This window comes from Drosophila innubila (assembly GCF_004354385.1).
Source record: "Drosophila innubila isolate TH190305 chromosome 2L unlocalized genomic scaffold, UK_Dinn_1.0 4_B_2L, whole genome shotgun sequence".
Taxonomy (NCBI): Eukaryota; Metazoa; Arthropoda; class Insecta; order Diptera; family Drosophilidae; genus Drosophila; species Drosophila innubila.
Window position 1 is genome coordinate 14,196,161 of NW_022995372.1, and position 18,315 is coordinate 14,214,475.

Here is an 18,315-nt window from a genome sequence, read left to right on the forward strand (position 1 = left end):
TGAATGGAGAGAACTGTGTGATAAGCACAACTTTGAAACTCATGGCTCGTGTGGAAAATTGTATTTCACTTTGTATTAGATTAACACATTGTGGGAACGAAATTGCTGTCACTTAACAACACTTCCATTCCAAATTTAATATGGAAAAAAAAATTTAGAATCGTTTTGGTGTCTCACAATAACTTAAAATATAAAAAGAAAAATACTCTTAACAATTCTCCTTAATCTTTTCATTTTGTAAGTTATAATAAAAATTTAGATTAAAGTAATTCCTAGATCAAAATTTGTTTTATTCTCAATGGGCTACTGTATCTCAATCCGCTAGATACTTTTCAACTGCTCCTTGTAGCTACTTGCCGCATTATTCGAATTTGATTATCATGAGTTGTCTTTTGTTCTGTTCCGCCGTACATCTATTTATTATGCATTTCTTTCCATCAGTTGTCCGACCAAATGTTTCCTTCTTGTCTGTTGCCAGTCTGGCGACTTTGACACTTTTTAGCAGGATATTTGTATCGAGGCTGTCGGCTCGCATTGGTTGGAAAAATGTCCGCTGAGTGAGTGTTGTCCTGGCTGGTCCTTGTGTTTAGTCTCTGGGGTAGATTATCACCGTTACGGAGGGAAAACAGCCGCTGTCAGTCTCTTTGGCATTTCATTCTCTCAATTCTAATTTAAATTTTATATTGTTGGCGGTTACTAACAGGGTTTTACTTTACTTTAACTTTGACTTCTATGACACAACTTTAACAAGTCTTATCTTTGTAAAATATCATAAATATTTGCAAAACTTTTGCGTGTTAATATTTCTCATTTCTCTTGTCACGCCATTTTCCACATGCATGCAATTAACTAATGTTTGCTAACCTTGAATTTTCATATGAATAAATTGAGGCAACTTAAATGTAATTGATTAAAAAAATTTACTATAAATGTAAATGGTAGTTAACAGAAGAAAAATTATGTTAAGCTCATCTTTAGTTACTTTATTAAATTTTAAAAGAAAATCACATAATACTATAAATACGAACAAAGAAGTTTTATGTTTTAAAAATTGTATAAGAAATATCTTAAAATAATTTCAATTACTTACTAAAATTTGTGCTTCAACAGTGACATATAAGAGCACTGTTAATTAACATATTTGTCGTCTGTGATGCTGTTAACTTAGCTGCCTTTGTTTGAGCTGCATGTTAGTTGCTGCTCTTTCTGTTATCACACTGTTAATTAACATATTTGTCGTCTGTGATGCTGTCAAGTTGCCTGAGTTTGTTTTATTCAGCAACTTTGGCTTTGTTTCTATAAACTTCTCAAATTATAAAGTGTTTGTTGCTGCTGTCAGACGCCGTTGTTGGTGTTTTGGTTATTGTTATTGTCTGGATGCCACTGTCACATGTCAAGTGTCAGTTTAGTTTTTTTTTGGGAGGTATTCAGGTTCGAGTCACAGCTGCGGGCAACTATTTTGCATTATTTGCATTTGGGCTGCAGTCAAAAAGCAGCACTTCAGCACTTGCATCAACCCTCAAGGACTCTGCTTATGATAATTTATCCTATACCTTTATATATATTCCTATTTTATGTATATATTTACTGGTACATACTTGCTTAAATACTGCTTGATTTACATTGCAAAGATGAAAAGTCTAGAGTCCTCAGCAGCGTTATGAACTTTTGGCAGCTGGCGAAAGATTGAAAAGTTTTTGCAGCCAACGAATACAGCATAGACAAAGGGGGCTGTAATGGGTTAAGCACTGTGAACAATGCACATCAACGATAGTGAGATGAATGAAATATAAGAAAAGCTGCTAAATATACACCGTCACTTGATATTAATGCGACTAGCGTTAGATTTGTGTACAAAATAAAGCACTTCAAAATATTTAAGTTGAGTTATACCTATTATAAAATAATAGATTGTTAGGAAAGTAAACGTCTGCATATAAAGAGTGAATAATCTTTTTATAAATATTTTATACAGGTAAATGTGGATATGCAGTCGAAATCCGCTCTCATAATCTGTCAGAAGTTCAAATAACTATCTACATTTAAAATAATTATTTAACAATAATGCATTTATTGTTAATATTATTAACTTGTATGTAATTGAAGAATATATAATTCTCACCTGCTGACTACAACAATTGAATATCGCGAATTTTTTATATTCTTATAAACTACTGCTGATCTAAGTATCCTGCCTATAACTTTACGGTTGTGGTACAGTTGCTAGATCTAAGAGTTGACAAAATTTTAACTGTCACAACTTGAAGAAAACTGACCCGATTTTCAATCGGAATGCCATTTTGATCATGATTCGGTCTCTTAATTCATACTGCATTTAAATTTACACTTAAAACCTGATTCTGAGGCCTTTTATTTTCTTGTAAGAAATCATGTCAAAATTAAGAAATATTTTGACTTGTAAAGTTACTAGGTCAGAGGCTTGAGCATCTTCGAACTGACATAATTTCAGCAAAACTTAACCGATTTTCAAGCGGAATGTCATTTTGATCATGGTTTGGCATCTTTATTTATTCTGCATTTAAATTTTTATTAAATTCGTCAGAAAAAAAAGTATTCCTCTGGGTCGAGATATTTACTTTGATCTCATAATTATTATAAATCGACACCTTTCATCATTTTAAAATGTTTTAAAATTGATTTGGTGTACCGTTACGTAGCGGTACTGATACCGAAATAAATAAAACTAAAATATAACCGTTTACCGAAATAGTTCTTTCGGATCATACCGGAACCGAGGCCGTAACCTTTATTGGTTTTGGTTTGATTCTTTTCATGTGAATAATTAAATTTAGCTTTTAACTTTGTTACGCATTGTTTATGTATGTCACATTAAAGGCATCTTCGTTGCAGGCAAAGTGACAGGAATAGAATTTCAATTTGAGTTGGCAACTTTCTAATAAGAAAGTAAAACATTATTCTACACTTTGCTCTAAATTCAATAAGTGCAAACTTTTAGCTTGCTCGGCTTTACTGAAGGCAACAAAGCCGCTGATTAGCCAAGTGGCTACACGGAACTCTCCGGGGCTGTGTTTGGACTGTCGAGGCGTGTCGAGGCAAGTGACATGAATAATTCCCAAGTGTTGGCAAATGGAGATAGAGAGACAGTGTGTGTGAGTGTGTGTGTGTGAGTCCCATCCCTGGCTCTATTGTAATCACATTTGCCCAAACGACAGCTCAATATATGCCAGCAAAGGCGCAAGTTTTAAATTCAATTTGACTGAATAAAAACTTTAGAATTGTTAAGCTCGAGCTGCCAGAGGTTGCATAATTAACTGAGCTACTCTCTTAAAGTTCCTTTGCATAAAAACTTTAAGAAGTCTCACGCTCTCACCCTGTCAAATGTCAAGTGAACTTCCTGACATTAAATGCGCAAAAATTGCAAAACTTTTCTCATATAAAACGCATATTAAATCATTTTTATGGTAGCCTTCGCCCAAGTCCAACGCCAAACGCAAATTTGCTGCTTCATTTTTTCTTTTTTAGTTTCTTGTAGGGAGCATAAAAAGATGATTCCACCTGTTTACATTCTTTTTGTTATTCTCTTTTTATATTTTTCATTATTACACGCCTTGTTTTATGCGCCATCCATGGTTAACTCCAGTTAGTGGTGACGTCTAGGCGTTAAAAAATAAAACTTAAGAGCAATGTTGCACGCTGCGTATGAGTGATATTTTACAACGTTGTCACATTTATAGTTAATACTCGTAGAGACTACTTAGAACAATTTACAGTGCCGAATGTTTGTTTGCACTTCTCGGTCACATTTGCACTCAAATTGTTTGTTGGAAGAGAGTCTTGGTCATTAATAACGTCTCTTTCATTAATTTACATTGTATGATGGATATTCCACTCACTTTCTCTATCCCTCTCTCTGTCTTTCTCTGTCAGTCCATCGCTGTTTTTACTGTACGTCAATTATAAATATTATTAATATTTTTATCCGCTAAATTCTGTGATGTTCACTATCACGAAATACTTAACTGTTAATGCGGATTCAATCATATTATTTTATTTTTAGCTCTGAACTACTTGTCGATAAAGCGCTTCAATTAATCGTTACTATTTAATCACACATAAAGCTTGTGTAAAAAGCTTGTGAAATGTAAATATTTGAATATTTATTTTTTACCTCGTTTGTAATGTAACACATTATGAAAATATGTAATGTGTAAATATCAATATTATTCTATAATTTTTCGCATAATGTTCCGCCAATTAAACGTATACATAATAATACATAAAGTTATATATAATATATTATACATGTAACGTTTTATATATACATTTAATCCAATTGACACTGCCACAAACCATCAAGAAATAAAAGATATATCTATAGATAGTTGAATGTTTTTAAATATTCTTTGATCCCTTTTTTGAACAAATTTTTTTTATTGACCGTTTACTGTAGATAGAATTGAATTTAGGAAATATTTTTTATTTCCACTGTGCGGCGGTTGGTTTTAAATTCTGTGAAACGACATGTTGCACATCTTATATGCTGATAAGTAGGCCTATGTAGGGTTATAGGGTATTCAGATTATTAAATATATTCCAGCAACATCAAGGTTCTTAATCTATCCGCCGCATTCGAAGTGAACAGAAATAAATTTTATATTGGTTTTAAATTCTGTGAAACGACATGTTGCACAGCTCATATACTGATAAATATTTCTATGTAGGAGTATAGGGTATTCAGTATAATAAAATATATTCCAACAACATCGAAGTTTTTAGTCGATCCGCCGCATTCGAAGTGAACAGAACAGAGATTAGTTAAATATGGGAAATATTAATACAAAGCCAAAAGCTAAGAATAATGCGGAAGTCGATTTATTGTCGTTATTGAACCACGATTGCTGGGAGAGAGTGATCTCTTATCTCGATGTACGCAGTCAAATTCGCATAGCTTTCACAAGTGATAATTTATATAAAATATTTAAAAATTATGCAAGACAAAAGTACAAGCATATCAATAAAGAACTTACCAAAACTTTGAGTAAACATGAATCGGAACACCTTTTAAAAATTATTGGTGAGCATGTATTAAGCTACCAGGCACCTGAGTGCCACGAGGATGAGAAACGATATACGGAAATAGAATTATTCCTGCAGAGTTCTACTGAAAGCAAAATTCACATTCCCTTTGTCATAAAAAAAAGACGCAACCTGTATAAGCAACATTTCGAGATGGTGATAAAAATGTGTCCGCATTTGGAACTCTTTGAATTTCGCAGTTCTCGTCTTACACGCGATTTAAACTATGAGATAATCTGCCAGCTACTCCGACTAAAGCACCTACGTCTTTGGATTGGGTATCCACTGCGTCCACAGTTTCTGGAGGTATTAACTCAAAATCCTGGCCTTCGAATGGAAAGTCTTGCTCTGCAGGGCGTTGAACTTTCCAAGGAGCAGGTGCAACAAATTTGTACTATCAGCAGTTTGAAGAGGCTGGATTTGACTTGTGATTGGTTGCCAGTAGAGCTATTCCTAAAATTGCAACCGCTGGAGCACCTGAAGCTTAACATGCCATCCATCCTCAATGAGGGATTGTTGAAACTTGTGAAAGACTTACCCCATCTAAGTATGCTCAACATATTGTGCTGCCCACTGATAACAGAGGATTTTGTGGTTGAGGCTTATGCATTTATCAGAAATGCAACACAGAGAGAACACAAGTTAAGCTTAAGTTTAAATGATTCAAATATTAACTGGAAAAACATCGACTCAAGCAGCTACTATAATTATAGACATTTGTTGGAGATAACAGATGTCACAAAAATGTATAAATAAATGTCTCTATTAGTAAGACTTGTATTTCAGTTTATATATGCTTTTATAACACTGTGTATTTATTCTCAAACTCCAATTTTAGCCACTTTGGAAATCCCCAAGCTATTCTCCTATATTTTCATATACATATAAAATTATAATTTATAATTTAATGTATTTTTAATAAAGTTTTATTATTTGCAGGGTATTTAGCAGTCAATATTGCACTAATATCTTAGTGATTTCTCTTTCTCCATTTTCTTTTTGGTCTTTTCTTTATAGTTATTGCCCGCGACTTTGGTTAATTTAACAGTTTTTCTTTTGCGTCTAGCCTTTTATGCAATTCATTTCCCAAATGTCTTCAATACCCTGCACAGTTCACAGTTCCCCAGTTTCCCAATTTTAATGCTCATTAAATGCGTCTTTGAAGCAATGTCGAAGGCAACAACACGAGAAACTCATCAAATAAATCAAATTTTACTTGTTAACCCCTTCATTGAGATTCTTTTCATTTTTTCTTCTTTTCTTTACTTCTGAGTATGGCCAAAAAGTTTTTCTGGTCTGGCCTAAAGGGTTTTTCTGAAGCAGCAGCTCAGCAAAAGTTGCGCCAAAAATGGCGTTAAAACGTGTAATCAGAGAAACGACAAGAAAATGTTGGAGGAGCCTGAGTTCAGCACGAGGGACTTGAACTTGTCAGCGTCTGCCGACGGACTGTTAATGAAAATTGGTTTTGGCCTCTGGAAAAAATATGCAGGCAACGTTGAATATTTCTTTTCTGTTCAGCGTGGATGGGTTTGAGTTGGGCGGGAGTTGATGGTCTGTTGTAAATGATTGGTGAAAGTCACACGCCCGCAGCGTTGCCAAACTAATTAACGCCAAATGCGACGTTGCCCCCTTGAATCATGCTTGATGGGGCACCGAGGTCTGAAAACGATTCTGTAAGGATTTCTTAAGATTTTTCTGAACTGATTATTCATTTAGATATGTGTAAAGAGAGTATAGTCCTTTGGGAAAGAAATGCTTAACAATTTTTATTAAATTGAATAAAAATTAAGACACAGCAAAAATTTCTTCTTAAATATGTTTCATTGCAGTTCTACTCAAAATAAAATGAATCTTGTATTACATAAATGTTCAATATAAAGCAAACTCGCTTGTAATTTTATAATAATATTTATACGTTTATTAATTAATAATATAAATAGGAATATGATTTGAGCATTGTTAGTTTTACCAATATTTACTAAAATTATTTGTTCCAAAATGAATTTACATATTTATTACATTCATTTTATTTCTTAAGAAACCCTTAATACTTTATAATAAAGTGCGAATATTTGAGCAGGCTAAACTTTTTTTTAAATAAAGCTATTCTTATTTTTAAAGTTTAAAATTGTAAACAAATCAGTTTCAATTATGTTCAACACTTCAAACTTAGAACATAAATTCTTATTTTCAGAGAATACTTTTAAGTGCACATAAATATTCGACAAGAGTTTTAAATAACGCTCTTTTAGGCGTGCATTGAACTGCAATGGAAGTCTTTAGATGAGAATTCAAGGAAGGCTAAGAAGGGGCGTGGCCCGGAAGGCGCGTGCCCAAGTGCCGTGTGTCTAGACGCTAAAAACTCACAAAACGTCAACTGAAATAAACTTCAACTCGTTTTGGCTAAACGTCCAAAACAAGATGAGTAATTGAAGTGTCTCACTGTCTTTAGAACGAGATACGATAAGTGACAGCAAATATCACTAAATGTTGTTTAAAATGTGAATTGCAATTTGTACAGACTAACAGATATCCTTTTTATTGCTAAGCAAGACTCTTATAAGTTCCCAATCCCAATATTCGCAAGCTAAAGTTGCAAACAATCAATAAAAAATTGTAAATTTGACTGTGATTGACTACTAGATATCCTGTGTGAAGCCTTCAACTATCCAAACGTTCACACAACCAAATATATAAATATATTTATGCTCACACAATCAACTACGTTGCAAACTATGAACACTAGGTGGCGCAAGAGAAAAATTGTATCTACAATAACTTCTATGTTAATTTTAAGGAAATTTAATTATTGATTTACTGATAAGGTTTTTAAAAAAATATATTTAATAAATTCTAGAAATGTATATGCAATGTGAAGAAGTAAAAACTCTCTTATATGATAAATTCATACCTTTTCATTCATTTAATCTCAAAAGATTTCTGCAATAAATATAGATATGATTTTTTAATCATGAATTCACGATGTTAATGTCATTCATGTAAAGGTGAAAGGATCTGTTTCAGATCAAAATGACGATCTTTGATGGGACAATGATAACGTATCCCTCATTAATTTACATTGTATAATGGATATTCCCCTTATTTTCCCTATCCCTCTCTCTGTCTTTCTCTGTCAGTCCATCGCTGTTTTTACTGTATGCCAATCTGTTCCACGAAATTCCATGAGTCAACCTCTCGCACATCTTTGGGGCCTTTGCCGTATCGATTGAATAAACAAGTTACAAATTTAAACTCTTTGGGGGAATATTATCGAACAGACGATGGCATAAAAAGCGTATAGACAGTCGGGCGTCAATTTGATGAACCAGACAAAAGAAGGCGACAGAAACGACAGAGACGACGGGACAGCAACAACATCAAATTGGTTTTAATGAAGTGAAACGAAAGAGAATTCAAAAGAGATAAGCGAAACCCCTTTTTAAATTCAAATGTAGTTAGACCGACAGCTAACGAATTCTAATAAGATTATTGGGTTCAGGCTACCTGTGATGTCAATGGAAGCAGCAGGTATCAAAAGCAAAATGAATGAGCCAGAAAGGAGACCAATCAAGGTTAGCCTTTGGCACAATGGAATGCGGGGTATCTTGCAGGTTCAGCGATGCATGAGAAAAAGAAGACGAAGATACGATATGATACAATATGAAATAATAAGATATGATACGAGTATTATATGATAATTTCAAGATCAATGTCAGCACAAGTAAGACATGCTAATGTGTTCCAATTGGGTTTTGTCAGTATAAAGGAAGATGTATCTAATAGTTACAAGTTGATGAATTATGAAGAAACAAAATAAAATTTAAGTTCTAAAAGGGATACATATGATACAATAAAAAGACAGTTCTACTTACATACATATAAGGAAAGATTTATCTAATGATTACAAACTAATAAAGCTGATTCGCTATACTCGTTTAATTTCGTTAATTAATGAACAAATGAAAACAACTACACTGAATATTCCAATAGTCACATATTTCTCCCAATCTGGGTTTTCCTAGGCCCATGAAAAGTGCGTGCCATATTCAATCAGAGCCGAGGGAACACATCAAGTTGTCAAAGCAGATAAAGTTATTAACGCCAGTTAGATTAATTAATTTAATTCCATTATGGAGCTATTTAAAATGTCGGGTCAAGCCATTAAATCGCCGGCCTTTTTCATGTCGTGTGGAAATGCTGGAAATGCTTCTTGGAATTTACTGAACTGCAACTGAAACTGGCTCGAAGAAGAATTGTAGAAGCGGGAGGTGGGAGGTGGGGCAGTCATTAGTTGCTATTAGAGGCGTCGCAAGTTGTGAGTTGACTAATTGCCGTGGTCAGTTCCTGACCAGCCACAAGCCACGGAAACTGACGAAAGTCCCATAAAAGCCATATAAATGATTATAAATTGCGAATATATGGAAAATAATTATTTTATGACGACAATGTTTTATCAATGATTTACGATGACCGTTTTAAAAACAAAAGCTTTCCGTGAACAAATAAGAAGCAAGCAATATGCAAACAATAATAATACAGCATGTTCTACGTCGGTTGGCAACGACTAGCGCATACTCTATAGACATGGTGAACAAGTAAAATAAACATTAACTTTTTTGTTATTTGCATTAACTTAAAATAGATCAATAGGACTAAAATGCATGCAAAAAACTTTTGCATTATTAATTATAAAATCCAAACAGGCAGACAAAGGAGTTTAAGTATTACTCCTTACTAAGTTTCTATTTGTATTTTATTGTTGCTTGCCTCAAAACGTGGCATGCCACAGGTTACAGTTAACATTCGCCACCATACAAAACAATTGCGAATTGTAGTAAGCCTTTCAATCAGCGTCAAACTGTTGTTATCGTCAATCGACAATAAGATTGCAGTTGCTCTTTGGCTTCTGCATTGTGGCAGCATTATCTGGGGTCTTTAGTCGGGGCTTATCTCTGGTTAAGTGAAGCAAGAAAGAGGCAGCCTGGCAACCAGCAACCAGAAACTGATAACAGAACCCGTCGCCCCTTTCAGGAAGTGCCATTTGTGTATTCTGCGATGGAATGCATACAAAACAGCCGAGAATTTACGACAATATGCATATAGATACATATATATCCATATGCACATATGTGCATGGATTTATGTATATATAATTAAAAGAACAAATCATCACGAAAGTCCAAGCAAAACGCGCCTTTTCCTGCCTTGCCAAAGTTTGCGATAAAAAAAGAATAAAGAAAAATGTATAAAAGAACTTCTTGAATGCGTCGAATGCATACAAAAGATACGACAAGACGTCCAAGCGATATGCACTGAAAAAAGAGAGAAAAGAATGAGAGTCAGAGAGAGATGGAGATGGAAAACAATGGGGAAACGCTGGAGAAACTTTGATTCCAAATGGCGACTAGACGAGTTGGCGACTCTTCAACTCGGCGACTTTGATAAAATGTGGAAAACGTATGTTAGAATAAAACGCATTGAAAGAACTTTCCAATACGGGAACGGAAATGCGACACAGACCCAGAAATGGGTTGCGTACAACGTTGCATGCTTCGTCAGAAATATGGCCAGGCATAGAAATAGAAGTGGCAGACACAAAAACCTATCAAGACATTGCAACAGGCATACTTAGTGGTATTTAGTATTTGATATGCCATAAATGATAATAGGCATGGTAAATAGTATCACATTTGAAAGTTTGTCAATAATATTAGTATTTGGTAATCATAGATTATTAGAAACTCTGAGTTGGACAGCGATGGTATTTAGTAATAGATGCATTAAGTAAATATTAATTAAGCAAATTGCTGATAATTATTTCATAAGATGCTTTCACCAAGAAAACATAGCTCTTAAACTAATTCCTTTTCGCCGCTTTTTGAGTTGAAAAATTGGTCTTAGATTCTGAAAGTCTTTGTCCTAACAAGAGTTTTGATACCAATCTGGTCTGCATCGGACTAAAAGCACTTAAGATATTCTTATAATGCATGCTAAAATAGGAATTGATTTAATATCTTCTTTTCTTTTTTTTTTTTTTTTTGCCCATACAAATCGACGCACTCTAATAGATATGCTCTAAGCTGCAAGGAAATTGAATTATAAAAATCTTACTAATATATGTAGCATTAATATCTTAACGCAACCAAAAGTTTATTTTACAAATTTTTAGTATTACAGCAGTGTTGAAAGTTGCACAAAAGGAATTTAAATTTTTCAGTTAAAAACATACATTCGTTTTTAAAAGACTAATATTATAATTTATATTAAAAAAACAAGTCTTTAATAAATAGTTTTTCGATAATCTAAATATGATTTGTTTTTTCAGAGCAAACACATGTATAAATAAATAAAAATATATCTCAAAATTTTTTAGTCATTCAATATATTTATTTTTTTAGTCACACTCCAACTCCAAATAACAAATACCTAAGTTTTCGATTATCTCAGATATGCCGCTTTATAAAGCCTTCAAGAGAATCTGATATGACTATTTACCCACAGCTAAGACCTTCCCCATGATGTGTGTGCCATAGTTTCATAAATATCTTTATTAAAACTGTAACCCTATCATATTTCTACAGCAGCAACAACAACGACAAGATTTTATTCAATCGAATTGCGATAATCACAACAAATTACACATACAAAAATTGGGGGAACACACAGAGCTAATAAAGTTATCAAACCACTTGAAAATAAAATAGAAACAAAAATATTTTAAATGCTTTCAAACGACACGTAAATTTCGAAGAAAACAACAAAATACAAAACCAAAAAAATAAAAAAATTATAATAAAGACGCCGCGAGACGCGACAGATTTTCAATGGGTTATACGAATGTATCTGAAAAAAAAAAATTGACTTTGGCGCCAGTCGGGAACCCATGAATGACAAGACTCACACACACACACACACACTCGAAATTGGAAACTTAAAGTGAACATTTGTTGCCTTTTGTTGTCTTCTTTTTTTGTATATTATTTTGTTATTTTTTGGGAGGCAGTCTAAACATACTTAAATGTTTAAATAAAATAAAATTAGGTGGCATGCGCCATGTCTAAAATTGGCACGTCCCATACCAAAAGTTAAAGCTAAAGATACAGATAAAGATAAAGATGAGCTGATGATTTGCATAATTGCGTGATTCGCATGGCGACAAATGCGTGAATCATTTGAATATAGTGAATATGTGAGTAAACCACACATATATAATTAGGAGTCTTTCTTTAGCTAAAAATGCCACAATGAGTCAAGTCAAGTGATTGTCAAGTGTTTGATTAGCTCATCATATTTAGAACCACAGCAATTGCTCTCAAACTGTAGGCCATTGAACTGCAACTGCAACTAAAGCTGAAATGCAACAATTGTTGTTGCTATCACGCGACATAAATCACCTGAAACCCTGGTGCTGAGGCATATCAAAGAGGAAGCAGACAAGACCCAGCCACAGATTTACTATATGTACTCTATACACTCCTAAGACGCTTTACCTGCTTTTACCTGTTCCCCGCTGTCCGTGTAGCGCAACCGAAATCAAACCAAATACCGGCAAACCTCAATCGAACCTCAATCGAACACAACATGTTCGTCTACCATGTGCTGGAATTTATTCATTTTAGTTGTAAACGCTTGCATGAACGTTTGTCTTGGGCAATTAAATTACCCAAACTGGGAAATACACGAATATGTGTATTTTGCTTGTCTGCTTTCTTATAAGGTATTATAAGATATTGTACAGTTCTATCCAAAAAACTTTAATTACTAAAAAAAAAGTTAAATAATAATTTTTTTGGAAATTTTAAATGCTTTCTTATGTGTGACATCAGATTATTTAAGAAAATATATAAATCAAACCAAATCCCAAGTAGGCATAGGCATTAAAATGATTCGGCAATCAACTTATCTATGTCGCAGCTATGTAGAGAAGTTATTTCGACCAGCGAAAAGGCTGACAAGTAGATTTCCGGAAGCCTTTAACATATGCAAGGATTTCAGGATACCCAAGGAAAAGATGGTTGAGATTGTCAGCCGTTTGATCAAGGACATTGAACTGGGGCTGGCAAAAGCAACAAATCCGGAAGCGAAAGTAAAGTGTTTTATCTCGTATGTTCAGGATCTGCCCACGGGCGAGGAACGTGGCAAGTATCTGGGTCTGGATCTAGGAGGCACCAATTTCCGTTGTTTGTTAATCAATCTGAAAGAAGGTCTAGAGTTTGAATCTAAAGTCAAGAGATATGTCATTTCGCATACCATGATGCAGGGACCTGGAAGGAATCTATTTCATTTCATTGCCGAATGCCTAGCCGAATTTTGCAAGGAGCATGAGATTGACAAAACCCAAATACCTTTGGGATTTACTTTCTCGTTTCCCGTGCAACAGGTTGGTATTAACAAGGGCATCTTAACCACCTGGACAAAGGGGTTTCAGTGTGATGATGTCGTGGGTAAGGATGTTGTCGAATTGCTGCAGAAAGCGATCGATCGACGAGGCGATATTCGTGTCAAAGTTGTGGCTATACTAAATGATACGACGGGAACTCTTGTATCCTGTGCTCGGGCACATAAAGATTGCCGCATTGGATTAATCGTGGGAACAGGCGTCAATGCATGCTATATGGAAAAGACTACAAATGCGGAAATGTTTGAAGATTACAAAACCAGCAAGAAACCATTTATGGTTATCAACACAGAGTTGGGTGCATTTGGAGATGATGGAGCATTGGACTTTATACGCACTTCCTACGACAAAGCGATTGATTTGAATACGGTGAATCCCGAAAAACAAACATTTGAAAAGTGCACCTCTGGTATGTTTCTAGGTGAGGTGGTTCGACATATTGTGGTGGATCTTATGCGAATGGGTGTCCTCTTCCAGGGCCAATCATCGGATTATATTAACCAGCAGTGGATCTTCTCAACTCAGTTTCTATCGGAGATTGTATCAGATCCTCCTGGAATGTATCATAACACCAGATTGGTATTGGATCAGGTGGGCATTAGATCGGACAATGAAGACGATTTGGCCTGCCTTCGCTATATATGCGAGTCGATATCTATACGTTCCGCTCAACTGACATCCTGCGCTATAGCCTCATTGATCAAGAAGATGAATGTTGAGGAGTGCACTGTGGGCGTAGATGGTGGACTCTTTCGTCATCATCCGCATTATAGAGAAATGCTTGAGGAACAGATGTCTCACCTTTTGGAGAATTCAAATAAAATCAAGCTTGTTATGTCCGAAGATGGTTCGGGACTTGGTGCAGCTTTGGTAGCTGCCGCCTACACAAGGCATAGAGAAAGTTAATCAAAATTCAATTAAAGTAAATTCTTTTAACAAACTTTTACATACAAATCTTAAGTATTATCTATTTGAATAGTATTTTACTAACGCATTTTCCAATCATAAATTTAATTGTAATCAATTAAGATTGAATAAAAGTATCTTTGTTAAAAAGAATAAGTTTTATAAGCCGATTATTACTATACAAATTTAAAATTACTTTGTTTGGATTTTTTATATAATATCATTCGATGATCATGAAAAATTGTTTTCTTTTTTAATTTCTCAGAGCTTTCCGAGTTAATAAATATTATTAAATAAATTAAAATCATTATCTCTTAAGTTAGGTTTATAAAAAACTAAGCATAATTGTTAAGCTAATGATTAAAATACAATTCATATCATTGCAATTGCCCGTTACATGAAATTCGAATTAAATTCGATGCAATTGACTACCTGTATTGGCTGCAAATGTTTTATCAAACCATGCGCTATGGCCACAGTCAACAATGACAGAGAATACTGGGAATTAACGGCTGACGCAACTCGAACATGTTCGATGGCAGCCGCATGCCGATGCATGGCGAGCGTCAAACACGCGACACTCGACAGCAAACCAGTTTTCTTGCGCACAGTCAACGACGGGCAGCTGGCGTGAACAGTTCGAAGTTCGCAGTTTGCAGTTGAAAACGGTTCCTCGGCTCGTCGATGGTCGCGCGTTTGCTTTGGCGTGCCATGAAGAATTGAAAATAAAATTTTGAGAAAAATTCAAAATTTGTTTTTTCAAGCCAAAAAAACAACGCGAAGAAATGCGACGCGACACGCGGCAAAAACTAACAGCTAAATAATTCAAAATTAATCAAAGCAACAAAAACAACAACAGCAAGAGAAAAGTATGTGTCGAGCGATTAATACAGAGAATTAAATGGTCAGCGGAAATATCAAAACAAACGTGTTTGGCATGCGATATGCAAAAGCTACGCGCCAACCAAATAAATAACAAACCAAAAGACGTCAGCAAACAATATAAAAGTACAAGCAGAATTGGCCCAAACGTACTTCAAGATACATTTGTATCTTCGCTTGTGCAGTTGCCAGTCTTTTTTATTATTTTTGCAGTTCAGTTTTTCTCGTTTTGTGCGAAAGTAAAAACTACCTGCAACACTTGGCAACTTGGCAACTGGCAACTGGCCGAGAGAAACCAGTTTTGTGAAAATTATTGACCATTTGGTCGTTTGCTTTTGTTTTTGTTTTTGCTTGTTTTTCGTCACTTATTTTTTGTTGACCCCCCCCTTCACATCCTCCGATCCCCAACAATATCACCTTAAATAATAACAATAATAATAACCAGATATTGGGCATTCAATTGGCTGTTGCAAGTGTTGCACGACGAAAGCTTTCAGCGGTCAGCTGAAGGTGCAATTGAATATCGGATTTTCAGAAGAAACTTGAAATAATGCAATAAATAAGTAAATAATTATTTCACACATATTTTTAACCCACAGTTAAATAATAACAACAACAAACAAAACGTGCAAGAATAACCAGCTCTAAAAAATACATATAACGATCACCAAGTGAAGCGAGAGAACTTGATTCTCAACAAATCTCGGCTCTTAAACGCCCCCTAAAAAAGACACCAACAAACACCAATACACACCAATATACACACCATGCTTATGCACACCACATCGACAACATCGACGGCCACGATGACCAACTCATCGTCATCGGCCACGCCCACGCCGGGCTCAACGTCATCGAACAACAGCGCCACATTGGAGACGCTGCAGCAGCAGCAACAACAACAGCAACAGCAGCTGCAACAACAACTCCAGCAATTGCATACAACAACAACAACAACAACAACATCAACAAATAATTCACGTCCCCCTTCACGAGCTCCCTCCATACTGGACAGTCCAACGTTGGCGCGTGTGGAACGCGCTCGTCTTCGTCTCGAGCAGCAGGAGAGGGAGCGGGAACGCAGCAGTCAGCGCAGCAGTCAAATGGGTGGAGGAGGAGGGGGAGGGGGAAGCAGCAGCGGCACAGGCAGCACAGCGACTACCATGAATCGCGAGGATAGCCTGGAGCGCAGCATATTGGATCCAAAGGTGAGTTCCGTTCCGACTCCAGTACAGAGTCCCATCTATAAATTACAATTAAGTGAACTCCTTCTGGGATGTGATGGGGAGGGAATTTGTGATGTGAAAATTAATAGATTACCCTGTTTGAGAAGAGCAGTCTAAATGTACTCTCGCGTAATTACGAAAGTTTATTCTTAAAGGGTATTCGATTTATTGAAAGCAAACGATCTATAATTGATAATGTCTACTTTATCAGTGCTACAACTAATTCCATCATTGTGAATTGTATTTTTTTATGATAATAGATTAATTAAATGCAATTAAAATAATTAAATTTGTAATAAAGAACGATCTATAATTGATAATGTCTACTTTATCAGTACTAAAACTAATTCCTTTATTGTGAATTGTATTTTTCTATGATAATAGATTAATTAAATGCAATTAAAATAATAAAATTTGTAATTAAGAATATCTTTGTTATCCCTTCTGAATCTTCCCATCCTAAGCACTACTGATGTTGACCGATCTGCAATTGGGAATATAAATTTTATAATCGCTCAGTACAGAACACTATGAACAGGTGTAAAAATTATTGCAGTTATGAGAAATATTATTAAATTAAAATGTAATTAAACTCAAGGGTTCATATTAGAGAGAGTCTTCATTTCGATTTATCTTTTCATATAGAATATCTTTGTCATCCTTTCTGAATCTCCTCATTCTAAGCACTACTGATGTTGACCGATCTTCAATTGGGAATATAAATTGTATAACTGCTAAGTAAAGGACACTATTAATAGGTGTAACAATTATTGCAGAAAAATTTAATTGAATTCAAGGATTTCTATGATTTCTATTAGAGGAAGTCTCTATTCTTCTGTCTTCATTCCGACACATCTTTTTTTAGGGTGACCATTGCTATTAGTAGAATTTACTTACTTTAATAATTTCCATTATTATAACTTACAATGTTCCTTCTCTCTCTGTCTCTCTTTATATATATCCGATTCTTTCTTTCTTTCACTCGTTCAAAAATAAACTGCCTTCTCTCTTGTTTATTTTTGGCTCACACTCTCATCAATGTATGTACTTCTATAACTTTCATTTTCTGAAGATCATTAAAACCGTGCCTTTCTATCGAATCTCATCTCACAGAGTTTTAAGCTCAGTTCTTGACTCATTTTTTGCTGTTTGGCCATTTGGCTATTAAATGTATTTCTGGCTGTGCCAAATTGGTTGTGTACTGAGCCAAAATGAAACGAAATGTGGCACGGAACAACATTTGGAGTCATTGTTTTTGGGCTAAACCAAATAAGCCATATTCACATTTGCTGTTGCTGCTTCTGCTTCTGTATCTGTTTCTGTTGTTGGCCAGTCGTGTCAGCTCTTGACGGCATTTCACTAATGGCTGGTCCCTGGTCCACTCCCGGGCTATTTGGTCCATGTACTGGGAGGTACTTGGCCTTCTGGCCGTGTATGTAAATGCTTTTTATTCTGCTATTATTTGGTTAACACTGTTATCTCTCGGGTTTTATCTGAGTTGTTGTCACTGCGGTCTCATCATCTTCAGAGCATAAGCTCTTTAGGCTCTGCTCGTTTTTAAAGCTTAGTCAATGCGACTACGAGAGAATTCTCTGATTTTCCGTGAAATTCTCGCAACTATTGCATATTCCCTGTCCAACTTGAACCTTTTCAGGTAGCTTAAAAACTCAGGCAGGTAGCTCAGAATTTGTTTCTTTTTCTTTTTGGGCAAACCGAGATAATGAATTGCGAAAGATACACAGCTAGATAGTCCATTTAGTGATTGAGCTCAGCCAGACTTGAGATAGCCACAATCACTTGCATATCATACGCACATATCTAGTATTCCTATCTCATATTTATGCT

The 18,315-nt window shown here is 35.1% G+C and overlaps 3 protein-coding genes across 7 annotated transcripts in view; all 3 read left to right on the forward strand.

Annotated features, from left to right (window-relative positions):
* The first annotated feature begins 4,803 nt into the window (after positions 1–4,803).
* LOC117779847 lies at positions 4,804–5,848 on the forward strand. The gene has a single exon (XM_034616165.1). The coding sequence runs from the start codon at positions 4,804–4,806 to the stop codon at positions 5,812–5,814; it is 1,011 nt and encodes a 336-aa protein (XP_034472056.1). The 3' UTR covers positions 5,815–5,848.
* A 7,071-nt stretch (positions 5,849–12,919) lies between these two features.
* Positions 12,920–14,515, forward strand: LOC117780688 (hexokinase type 2-like). Of its 3 annotated transcripts, none has more exons than XM_034617315.1 (2): positions 12,920–13,877; positions 13,934–14,037. In XM_034617315.1, exons 1-2 carry the CDS (start codon positions 12,941–12,943, stop codon positions 13,954–13,956), a joined length of 960 nt encoding a protein of 319 aa, XP_034473206.1. In that variant the 5' UTR covers positions 12,920–12,940; the 3' UTR covers positions 13,957–14,037. The 3 variants fall into 3 exon arrangements, with proteins under 3 accessions (XP_034473206.1, XP_034473207.1, XP_034473205.1); XM_034617316.1 differs by having other exon boundaries at positions 12,920–13,865; XM_034617314.1 differs by having other exon boundaries at positions 12,920–14,515.
* Positions 14,516–14,973: 458 nt separating this feature from the next.
* The window catches only part of LOC117779923, a 50,744-nt gene continuing 47,402 nt past the window's right edge, over positions 14,974–18,315 (forward strand). For all 3 annotated transcript variants that reach the window (XM_034616267.1, XM_034616270.1, XM_034616268.1), the window contains exons 1-2: positions 14,974–15,231; positions 15,844–16,452. In XM_034616267.1, coding sequence (XP_034472158.1) covers positions 16,012–16,452 — 441 coding nt within the window. In that variant the 5' untranslated portion in view covers positions 14,974–15,231; positions 15,844–16,011. The remainder of the gene's footprint in view (positions 15,232–15,843; positions 16,453–18,315) is intronic.

Bases quoted from the DNA above. Each gene is read 5' to 3' on its own strand.
- LOC117779847 (XM_034616165.1), top strand. From the start codon at position 4,804: ATGGGAAATATTAATACAAAGCCAAAAGCTAAGAATAATGCGGAAGTC.
- LOC117780688 (XM_034617314.1), top strand. From the start codon at position 12,941: ATGATTCGGCAATCAACTTATCTATGTCGCAGCTATGTAGAGAAGTTA.